This window comes from Acipenser ruthenus, chromosome 3 (assembly GCF_902713425.1).
Source record: "Acipenser ruthenus chromosome 3, fAciRut3.2 maternal haplotype, whole genome shotgun sequence".
In the NCBI taxonomy this organism is placed as follows: Eukaryota; Metazoa; Chordata; class Actinopteri; order Acipenseriformes; family Acipenseridae; genus Acipenser; species Acipenser ruthenus.
Window position 1 is genome coordinate 106,638,552 of NC_081191.1, and position 12,088 is coordinate 106,650,639.

At 38.1% G+C, this 12,088-nt stretch overlaps 1 protein-coding gene and 1 long non-coding RNA gene across 2 annotated transcripts; both read left to right on the forward strand.

The window, feature by feature from the left end:
- The first annotated feature begins 4,702 nt into the window (after window positions 1-4,702).
- LOC131730702 (uncharacterized) lies at window positions 4,703-6,692 on the forward strand. Its single transcript, XR_009324234.1, has 4 exons — window positions 4,703-4,779; window positions 5,699-5,730; window positions 5,828-5,919; window positions 6,535-6,692. It is a non-coding gene; the product is annotated as an uncharacterized LOC131730702 (long non-coding RNA).
- A 1,300-nt stretch (window positions 6,693-7,992) lies between these two features.
- Window positions 7,993-9,728, forward strand: LOC131730686 (inactive ubiquitin thioesterase OTULINL-like). The gene is made up of 2 exons (XM_059020736.1): window positions 7,993-8,647; window positions 9,132-9,728. Exons 1-2 carry the CDS (start codon window positions 8,441-8,443, stop codon window positions 9,309-9,311), a joined length of 387 nt encoding a protein of 128 aa, XP_058876719.1. The 5' UTR covers window positions 7,993-8,440; the 3' UTR covers window positions 9,312-9,728.
- Window positions 9,729-12,088: the final 2,360 nt, after the last annotated feature.

Genomic DNA, 12,088 nt, shown 5'->3' on the forward strand with positions numbered 1-12,088 from the left:
TTGCTAGAGTAGGACTGGTTACAGGATTATAAAGCCGCCTGAATTAGCTTGCAACCAATCGGGGCGGCAGCACCTGAGTTTAATAATCCGTTTATTGGAATGATCTTAATTATTGACAAATAGGAGCGTGTTTATCATTTGCCCCCTCCCGAGGCAAAGCCGAGGAGTGTTGGGTTAATCTTCAGAGGGTTTTGATTACAACAACGGTATTTAATAATATAAATACACATAATACAGTAGCGCTAAGTAGCGTGCAATTTATACCGTTTTACTATTTCAGCCGTGAACCAGTGTTTCACCAACAGGTTCACTGATCCGAATCACCCGCAGCGCTTCATACTATAGTGCCACCTAATGGTAGATCTGCACAACCCAATGTCTTTAAAGTTAAGGCATTACCAAAATGCAACCGAACCATCAATAATAGCGACATTGTGGACAACTGCACCATTAGTTTACAGCGAAGGCAATAACCCGTAACATATTTTTGATACACATTATTAAGCAATTATGAATGCTCTCAGTTACTGTATCTTCTCAAATGTTGTTTCACTAAATGGTAAGGCATCTTGATCTCCTTGGAGTGCTTCGTAATCCATTGGTAGTAATTTAAAAATGTAAAATGAATATTGTAACAACCCCGGTGTAGGATGTTTCACGTGTTGTAATAAAGACACGACAAGCTGTTTGTGTATAGAACCATGATGAACCCCGTGACAACGCACAGGCCAAGGGTAAAACAGTAACTAGCATGCATAGCGTAATGTGGTATAACAATAAGCCACAAGGTGGCGTAGTTTACATAATAACTCTACAACATCTCCCTTTTTATATTGGTCCACTTTCCTTAATTACCCTATAAGGGAGACACAAGCAAGAGTGAATTGACCAATCGATTACATAACACTTGGTTTGATTACTATTAGTAGTATTCATAAACACTTTTTTTAAAAACATGCCTTTCTGAGCAGAAAAGGAAAAGAAAGAAGGAGAGAAAAAAAAACACAAACAAACTTGAACTGAACCCTCCTGTAAAGTCCTAAACAGGTAACCTATTATTTTGCTGTTAGATCAGTTACAAATTGAGTCTGTCTGGTGTTTTTAACTGTCTTCCACTGCGAGAGAAGACAGGGATCTTGTCCGCAGGGAGCTGTTTCACTCCAGGTGTGGTGCTGCACTCTCCTCTGGCTGGTGTGCTTGGCCCTGAAACACCAACCGGTGTGCTAACTTGCTTGAAGTTCTCATCCTCGTAGCCCTCTGGAACAACAGCTGCATACTCTCCCCTTTCCTTACTTGGTCTAGCAATACTGGGGTTTGTGAGCACCTCCGTTGGGTCGTGAGCAGGCAGTCCATAGCCTTGTGCAACTGGTTGTTCTGCAACTCGCAGATCCACGCGATTACGGTGGTAAAGGTTACCCTCTACATCCACCAGATAAGAGCGAGGCCAACCCTCTGTACACAGGTACCCAGCCTCCAGCGGCCAGTCCTATCCCCAGGGAGTGGCTTCATACGGATCGGGTAAACAGTAACTAGCATGCATAGCGTAACGTGGTAGAACAATAAGCCACAAGGTGGCGTAGTTTACATAATAACTCTACAACATAGGACGCCCAAAACACTCCACGGCATAAAAGACTAGTGTTTTGAATACATGTTGCTACCACACTGAGTGTAACGAGCATACGTTCAAAACACTCCCTTTCAGAAAAACAAAAATACATATTTTTGTATAGAAAACGTTGTTTACAAAACTCTATGTTGTTGTGTTCTCACAGCAAAAAGTTTGTTTGCATCGGAAATCCTGAACTGAACTTAGCTCCGGATGGCATAGCAGCAATGTCATTTTTGAGTATTTTGAAATTACAAAATACTCAGGCATGTATATTTTTCAATACAAAAGACTTATACATTAGCATTTGCATTACACATTACAAAAATACAAATGCAATGAAAATACGTGTTTCAATTACATGTATTTTCAATACTGCCCATCCCTGACTGTGAAAGAATTACATAAGGAATGAAAAGGAGGCAGGCACAATACGATTGATAGAGTATTACCGATATTACCTTTTCTATACATTATTACCTTTTCTATACATTTATAGTGAATTTGACACAAACACGTGGTCGCCATATAGTTGGAAATAACTGCTGTACGTTTGTTTACACGGTTTGAAAACAAGACTGCCTTGGCACATACGTGGTGGTTGTAACGGAATAAGAGCGTCTTTTTATGACCTTTGCATGCTTTCCAGCGATTTGACATATTCTCAGCTGTGTAGAGTCTCTTGCACACTGAAACACAGCCAGCAGAGCTAGCACAGCGTATTGTTATTTGCTCGTATTGAGGAGTAGCCTACAGGTACCGATAATTGTTCCGGCTGTTGTGTATTCTGAATAGCAGTTACTGTGATATTATTTTTGAACTGCTTTATCCTCAAATCACAACTGAAATAGCAAGAAACAAAATCTATCAGGTCGGCAATGAAAAAAACATCCATTCCCGGGTCTTCATTTAACAACTTTTTTTTGTTTGTTTGTCGACTCAGCATTCTTCTCCCGTTACTTGGACTATAGCACATTTACACAGGTAAGTATAATTGTTTCGCACGCAAAACTATTCAATTTTAATACATTCATAACACAATAACAATTGAATGGTGTGGGAAGATGTACAATAAATCTATTGGTAAAGAATATATTGCAGTTCACAAATTAGGGGACAGGGGGCGCCTGAAGTCTATTCAATAATATGCAGATGTTTATATATATATGGGTTATTTTATTTTATATTTTACTGAAAACAGTCCAATAAAATCAATTGTGCATATTTAAAAATATTTATTTTCAAATATAACAATACGTATCAGAAACCTATCTGTGTTTCGGTGTACATTTGTTCTATTTTAAATAATACTAGATTTTTAACTAAAATAGATTAACAGTTATAAAGAACGCCGAAATTAGTAGTGATATTAGGCTATATTTATTTAGCAGATGCCTTTATCCAAGGCGACTTATAGAGACTAGGGTGTGTGAACTATGCATCAGCTGCAGAGTCACTTACAATTACGTCTCATCCGAAAGACGGAGCACAAGGAGGTTAAGTGACTTGCTTAGGGTCACACAATGAGTCGGTGGCTGAGGTGGGATTTGAATCGAGAACCTCCTGGTTACAAGCCCTTTTCTTTAACCACTGGACCACACAGCCTCCATTTATTTTATTTGATTCGACGTAGGATCCTTGTTGGACTTTTCAGCAATGGCTGGCGTCAAAACTGGTTGCGTGGTTGTTTTCATGGTGGTTCAAGAGGCTGTAATTCTTGATTCAATATTGCTTGGGTTTTAAATACCAATGTTGTATCTAGTAAAAAAAAAAAAAAAAAAAAAAAAATCACTAAATGTATGTTCCAATTGCCAACTCCCGACTGGTCAACAAATCACCAGCAGTTGTTGAAATGTTCGACAAAAGAAAACTTAAATAAATTAAATATGAAAAATGTAATAAGAAAACAAGGTATAGTTATTTGCACTTATTATCAGGGCGTCTAGACTTCAGACAGGTTATTTTCACACACATTTTCCAAAACGTCATAGCAATCGATTAATCGAAGTTTGCGTCATTTATTACACTAGTAAAATAAATAAATGCACCTCGGAGAGAATGAATCGTTTCGTGTAGACTTTTTTGGTGTTATCTGAAGGGCTTGACCGAATTTCACTGTCTGATATGCAAAGATCCACAGTGGGTTAGAGCGCCCTTCTGGTTAGGATTTGAACTGCCCCCAGCTAATAGCTAAAAAGTGCAATATGGGGTTTGCTTTCAAAAGATATCGCCATGGACATGCATGGAATACCTAATGTGATCGAGATCATTGACATGGATTTTGCGTAACGTATTTGTAATGTAATGAGAATATGCGTGATTAGAGGAATTCACCAAACAATTAACTGTAAATACATTATGTACTGGGTTTGGGTGTTCGGTCCTAATTTTAAAAGCTTAATAAATGTATAATGAAGTGTTACACACATGGTAGACATGTACAATAACTAACAACTACAAACACAAATGACACTTCAAATATATGTATTTATAGCCTACAATCGTACATACTAAAATACATACAAAAGTAGATGTCAGCATAAGAAAATAAATTCCAACCAATATAGATAGATGGCTTACCCCCACCCCCCACAAAAAATAAATACAAAAAGTTTTTTTTTTTTTTTTAAATCCGTGCCCTCCGATTTTTACCCACATGCCAGATAATCGTAAATCAGCATTTTATATGTGAAGTTATCTAAATAAATGTACATTCTGCATGACACGATGCACAATTTTAAATGAAGTTTACAAATTATACAAAAAATAGATATTCACATTATTTTTTTATTTCATTTCCATTTGGCTGCTGCTGGTCAGAAAGCCGTCTCGCTGGTAGTTTCCATAAATTCTGCTTCCATTCATTTTTCTTGATCTCGTTAGCATGCATTTTGATTAACGAGTTCCCCTTATTTAGTCGTTGAGACAGGACGTGATGTATTTGGCCTGCGACAATTAAGCTTTTTAACGAGAAATAAGTTAACTAACAACCTCATCGACTCAATTTCAAAGCATTAACAGATTCATTTAATTAACACTAAAGCATTGCTACTAAAGCTCTCGTTACTATACCACGATTTCAATGCAATAACACTGTTTTTTGAATATCCTGCCTGGTTTTTGGAATATCTCTTTTACTGAATCATCTACCGCTGTGCATACTGGGAGAGGTATTTATTTGTGGAGTTTAGTTACAGGTTAAATCTTGCCCAGGACACAAACGCACAATTCACTGCAGAGATAACACATTTCTATGGAAACCAGGAAATGAAATCAAAATGATCGTGTATAAAATACCATATGAGTGGTTTTAGTTAGTTTGATTAGTTTGAGTTTCTAAATTAAATCAGACTGTCCACTTGTTATTTATTGGCACTCGATAATTGTGTAGACAAAGGGCAAATGAGGAAACGCTTTATTCCATTTAATTAATATTTAAAACCTTTATTTTATATTCATAATGTATTCCCCATTTTACAGTAGATCCTTATCTTAAGGCATAGCCAGACAACATCATCAATACACAACAAGTTTCCTTTTGATTTAATTCCATGTCTTATGTGTGTGCTACTAGGATCTGTCAGAAGGCACTCAGGAGCTGTGTCACAGACAACACTGGTATTTCAGTGCAGTAAATTAAAAACGGAACATGTACAGCAGTGTTTTATTACTTGCAACATTCCACTTCATGACCATTCCTCTTAGATCCTGGATTATATAGGAATAAAAACAAAACCTTGTAGTGACATCATTCAAAAAACAGAATTCCTTTTATAGATCTTTTGGGTTTTGATGGCTGTTTGTGCATAATTGGGAATATTTACTGGGATTGCTTTTATCATGTTGGCACTGTACTTTCTATAGTTCATATCCTATTAAAAAACATTACAAACAATAGACACCAAGGGCAGGAAACACACAATGATTTATAACCAAACAAGACACTTCACAGCATATCTTACAGTAAGCCAGGGACCTGAACCTCCAGGAAATGTGTTATCCCGAACCACCCAAGTCCCAGAACATCTTTGCTCACCACAATTTAAAGTATGGGGATATACTGACTTAGCCTTTCCTCTTTCATTTCAGTTACAAAGGATGTTTCCCAGGGATGACCAAAAGTAAGAATTCTTTCATGTATGATTCAGAATTGTATATCTGTGTCTGCATTGATGCTGTGTAGCACTTTAGTGTTTTTTTTCTCTCCTCTGGTGTCAGAAAATCTCAGTGTAACCCCAGCAATGGACCTACTAGAATACTGTGAGCTGGAATGGAAAGGAATGACACCTCATGCTGATCAAATAAAGAAGGTATAAACAATCCTACAGAATCCTCCCCATGCTACTCAATTATAACCCATTAAATACATGACTATCTAAAAGTTCACTGTTGTTATTCCATGAATGTGGATGGCCAATTATCCGAGTGAGTTAGTTGTCTACAGGCATCTTCAGTAATACAAACACAGCACTCTATGAACGTTCATGCGGGAGTTTGTTTATTTAACAAGTACAATGTAACGAACATCCTTCAGATGAGTCGTGTCTCTTGTCAATAATCAGGGATGTCAGCCTAAGTTTCCACAGTAAAAAATAGCCCAATATCAACCTGGCTTTGGTACCCACCACCTGTATTCCAAACTGGAATCAGGTTGTCAGTATGGGCGAATGGGTGCAGTGTTGTTACCATAAATGTATCTGAGGGAGTCGATGATAAATACAAGAACCCACCAAACATTTGAGCATTTTCTCAGATGTGCTTGGAAGTAATCTTAGTATAGCAGTTAGTATGCATGTTAATGTAATTCATGACATTTTCATTGGGGAATTTCCTTCAACTTCTTGTTGTTGTATTGAACCCCTCTAATACAGCTTTAGATGCATGGTCATTTGTTTATCATTGTGGTCTCCATGATCTGTTTTCAGGCCTATGGAGAAATCTACAGGGTACATAATATCAGGTACATTTGCAGAGTTCGTGGAGACAACTACTGTGCATTGAGAGCGACACTGTTTCAGGTGCTCAGCAATGGCATACCCTTTCCATCCTGGATGAAAGAGCAGGATATCACAAAGGTACCTTTTTAAAGAAAGGTGGCTGTACATTGGTGCATATTCATATTCCTATATATTTTTTTAATTCATACCTGTTTTTATAACTGTTGTATGTGTTTTGAATAATTTTGGACAGCAGTTTCTTGTTTGATTTTTTTTTTGTCCTGGTCTTACGAACTAATGTCATTTTTCAACTACAACCAAACTTTAGTTTTTGGAATTATTTTCTGAGACATTAATGAAAATGTAGATAGCATGAAGTATTCCTTTTTTTACTGTAGTGTTCTAGAGGATAACTTTTTTTCTTTTCTCATGTTTTATTGGTGCTGTGTAGCTCCCTGAGAAGCCTCTCTCACCACCACAACAGTCAGATCACTGTAGAATAAAGCCAAGAAATTGACAAAATTCAAGTCTGTGTATTATGTACAGTAGATTCTGCATAAAATCCCAAGGCTGGTCTTTCACGACTACAGTGAAAGAGCATTTGTATATTCTTGTACAAAAGTAGCAGTTTCCAGAATCTTGCGGGAACCCCCTGGGTAATGTTTGCTGATCCCCAGGCCCCAGTTTGAGAATCCCTGGTCTGGAAGACATGGCAGTCACCAAGCCCTCTATCACCATTGTTGTTGTTTTAGAAGTAAATGGTTAAATCTACAAATAATTGTTTATTTTGTGACAAATCCTAAAAGGTTTGTCCATTTTATGTCAAACAATGCACAATCCTTACATTTTGAATTGAAGTTATGTCCAGTACTGTAGGTAGTGTGAATAGGGTATCAGTCTATCAGTCTTTATTTTGTTTGATAATGCAGTCATAGAGGGATAAACAATTTACCTCTTAGTTCAGACCAGACTTAGCAGGGGTCTTATAGAAACACTTTTCTCAGTGCAGGGCAAGTGGCATTCTCCATTCATGTGCATACACAGACGTGATATGTTTAACACACTCCGACTTTTTCAATGTTTCCTCAAGAGAAATTCCCCGAGAGAAACCAGTTTGAGAAACACTGAGCGGTTGTTCTAAACAGTCACTTAAAGTGTAGCAAGTAACTTCACACTTCCTATGCAGTTGTGGGAGGCTGTGTGGTCCAGTGGTTAAAGAAACGGGCTTGTAACCTGAAGGTCCCCGGTTCAAATCCCACCTCAGCCACTGACTCATTGTGTGACCCTGAGCAAGTCACTTAACCTCCTTGTGCTCCGTCTTTCGGGTGAGACGTAATTGTAAGTGACTCTGCAGCTGATGCATAGTTCACACACCCTAGTCTCTGTAAGTCGCCTTGGATAAAGGCGTCTGCTAAATAAACTAATAATAATAATAAGTTGTGATAATTAAGGCACTTTATTTGTAAAATGTACACTACATTGTAGATAGATTCACATGTTGCTGCAGCTTTGGACACTTCCACAGAAATGCACATGCATACTGTAGAAGTGTACTTGTCTTATCAGCATATTTGCATTTCAGCAAGTTGAAGTCAATGCATGCATTGTTGTGTGTTTTTTGTTTTATTTTACCATTTTAACTATATATAATATATTACTAAATACAGCTTTGTTTTGTATTAGTGGGAAATAACACCCATTTAAAAATTCTGTAAGTTGGACATTTTCCTGTAAGGGGGATTCAGATCCAAAGAAAGGGTTACAACCTGTAAGGAGCTGGGTTTCCCCTGAGTTTTCATGGGATTGTTGTAACGTTTTAATCTTTCCATAGTGGGGTTATATTTATGGACTCAAGGATAAGAAGGCACGTGAAAAGGCCTGCAAGCTCCTGTTCATGGATGAATCAAGCGAGTACAAGATGTACGAGGCAGAGAAATTCCTCATGCTCTACCTGGCCATTGAGATGTTTGAGGGCATGAGACACGGGCAAGATGTCCCCAATTTCTGTGCAATCCTTTTCTCAAGGGACACATCTTTAGACCCTTTTAGCTTCATGCTAAATCACCTGAACACCATTGGTGACTCTGGTTACCTTGAGCAGGTAAACTAAGCCTTGAAATAAAGCAGAAAATCTATTCACAGTTCCAAAGTGATTGAGTGACTTGGCGTACAGTAGTTGTTTTGCATTCTGTCGATGTAAACATGATAGGACCTGTTTAGAATGTGCTTAGTTAAAACCTGGCTCTAGTGTTTACACAATCCCTGGAAAGGTAACATCAGTGAAATTGGAAACTGCTTCCACTTGTTTGAAATGCACGGCTATTTGTGTACTTTATTACGATGAAATCATGAAAAAGTTTCCAGCCCTTTCAATTGAAATCTCAGTATAGAGCATTAACCCTTGCAGCTTAGAGACAGGTGGACTGTACCCATTTCCATCCCGCCCCCGCCCCCGCCCCCGCCCACCCAAATCACTGTCTTTATAAAGTACAAAAAAACTCCTTGAAAAACATGTCAATGTTTAAATCTGTTAAAGTAATGTTTAAAGTTACGAATAGGATCTGGCTTTTTTGTTGTTGTTACAGATTGAGATGTTTCTTCCTGGATACACATTACAGCTGCAAATGCAAACCTTCAGACTGTACAAGTATGACACAGAGGAATTTGAAGTTAGTTTCACTGATGTATGTGGGAGGGACTGGCACAAGATCACCCTCCTGACAGAGGACGACAGACATTATAACATACCTGTTACCCACCAATAGGTAGAGGATGAAACCACAAGAGCCTCTGAGTAAATCATGTTGGGTGCTGGTGATAATCAATATTGAGTCATGACGGAGTGGGTCACAGCCCGATTTGTTTTTTTGAGTTGTTTAATATTCTGGTTCTATAAACATTTCCTTGTGGACAGCACTTCCTGCTAGGTACAGTAGCAACCACATAATGTATGAATCTTTTTTTGACAAATCTTCATAGGACTATGAAGTTATAATGTATATATTTGGAAAGGAGAGTGTAAAAAACTTATGTTAAATATTTTAAATAAAGCACAGGTGATGCACTTGAGTTAAGGGTAGTAATACTAAATTAATAGTATCCAATCTGATTGTAACTCTTTTGAATCTAATAACTACAACTGAGTGTCACAAAAGCATCGCTAATGGGAATGATCCTTTGGTCAGAAGGTCTGCTGTGATGCAGTATAATGTGATAGCAGCAGCGACCCCTGTAGTCTGGCCGGGCGCCTGTGGGCTTGCCTGTAAGCTGCCCAGCGCTGCGTTGTTCTCCGACGCTGTAGCTCTGAGGCGGCTGCACAGTGAGTTCGCAGTGTGTAAAAGAAGCGGGCGGCTGACGGCACACGCTTCGGAGGACAGCGTGTGTTCATCTTCGCCCCTCCCGAGACAGCGCAGGGGTGGTAGCGGTGAGCTGAGCCTAAAAAATAATTGGGCATTTCAAATTGGGGAGAAAATAATAAAAACTAATTGGCAACGACTAAATTATATATATAAAAAAAAAAAATGGACTGGGGTAGCAGAGTCGTCGACCCCCCCTCCAATTTTTCAGAGAAAGTTCTCCTTGAAAAATAATTCGTAACCAAATCGACTATGATGTCTCTGTTTTTTCAATTATTTTTATTTTAGTGTAAAATAAAATTTGAAATAATTAGATGTTGTAAAGGTATTTGTATTTATCAATGTATATTTATAAGCAATATCGTGCAAACCCAGCTATCCTCCTAACTGCAGTGCTAACCAAGGAATATTCATGTTTTGGGGTTGCTCACTAATGATTGGTCAGCTGTCAGAGCTTTGACTTTCCCATTGGTTGCAAAAGCAGGCCTTTCAAGTGGTTAAACTCACTCAAGACCTTCAATTGAAACGGAGAATACCCTCAACTGTTTTTTTTCTAGCATTTGGTCGTTGTTTTAGACTTATGCGGGGGAAATGCAGATCTCTTATTGGCTGATCACATCCCCTTCAGGAAACCCCTAGACTCTTAAAAAAACCTCTAGTAAACCCTGTAAGTCATCTTGGATAAAGGCATCAGACAAATGAACATATATAATAATTAGAGTAGTATGTTTCATAGTATAAGCAAGCACACTGTACGCAAGTGAGTGAGGCAACGTAATGTCATTTGACTGACGGTTTACTTGGCACTGTCTGGTCAGCAGAGAATACCTTGAAGGTCCTGACGGCACGCCACTGTTGAGTAGTGAGTTCTAAAATGCACTGCCGGTCCTATGGGAGTGAGGTTTTTTTTTCTGTCTTCTGCATGCGCTTGATTATTACGAGTACAGCTTACAAACAAGCTGAAAGCTATATGTTTGTATGTATGTAGTGAACACTAATGAAATACATCCACATCATTTTTACCATAAATAAATAAAACAAATAAATATATTTTATTATTTAGTCACAGGGAAAGTTTTTGACTAAAAAATAACCTGTAGGCAATAAACAAAAACCAACGGGGTGGAACAACCACAACAACACGTCCTAACAAAAAAAAGGGCGAGAGAGAGAGAGAGAGAGAGAGAGAGAGAGAGAGAGAGAGAGAGAGAGGCAGCAGCAGCAAGATGAGCTCTTAATTTAAACTAAAAAAATGTTAATCTAGAGTAAATTTAATTGTGAGAATTAAGAATATAAATCAGTAAGAACAAATAAAAAACAAATGGAAAACTTTTACTACAGAAATAAGACATCCAGGAAAAATTAAACAATTAAACAAGAAAGAAAGAAAGAAAGAAAGAAAGAAAGAAAGAAAGAAAGAGAAAGAAAGAAATAGAAAGAAAGCAAAAGAAAAGAACTGAACTGAAGAGGAAAAGAAAAGAAATAAGACCTCCAGGAAAATTAAACAAGAAAGAAAGAGAAAGAAAGAAAGAAACAGAAAGAAACAGAAAGAAAGAAATAAACAGAAAGAAAGAGAAAGAAACAGAAAGAAATAGAAAGAAACAGACAAATTGAAATAAACAGAAAGAAAGAAAAAGAAAAGAACTGAAGAGGAAAATAAAAGGTAAGCCTTTTTAATATAACAAATTAACTAAAACCTAATAGCTAAAAACTCTCAGTCACTGAAAGCAGCTGAAACCGGTTGGTTTTTGGCAGTTGGTCGGAATGGATAAATGTATCAATTTAGACCTGCAGAGTGGGAGGGGCCAGACTAGCAGTGTAATCCGATACCCTGATGAGGTCACCAGTGCAAAGGCAAAGAAGCTGTATAAGAACAAGCTAATGAAGGAGTCCCCAGAGACACTGATAACAGACTGCAGCCTGGCTGGGGGCAAGAGGACCAAAACCAACCTGCTGTTCTATACACAGCACCCCACTGCCTGGCACACAGCCCTCTGCACAGCACATAGTAATATCAAGCTGGGAGGGATTTGCAAAGGAAGGCAACTGCGTATAGGAGATGAAACTGACCCTGACAGCACAAGGCTCAGCATCAATGTGTTTTATAATGGCACTATTATGATTCAGGGAACTGAGGCCAGCCTAGAACTATTCGAGAAAGATTTCCAGGCTCTAAAAGAACTGGC

What these genes read in the sequence shown, in the direction of transcription:
- LOC131730686 (XM_059020736.1), top strand. Translation starts at nt 8,441, where the DNA reads ATGGATGAATCAAGCGAGTACAAGATGTACGAGGCAGAGAAATTCCTC. An exon ending in ACTCTGGTTACCTTGAGCAG is followed by an intron (nt 8,648 to 9,131) that starts GTAAACTAAGCC and finishes TTGTTGTTACAG; the next exon opens with ATTGAGATGTTTCTTCCTGG.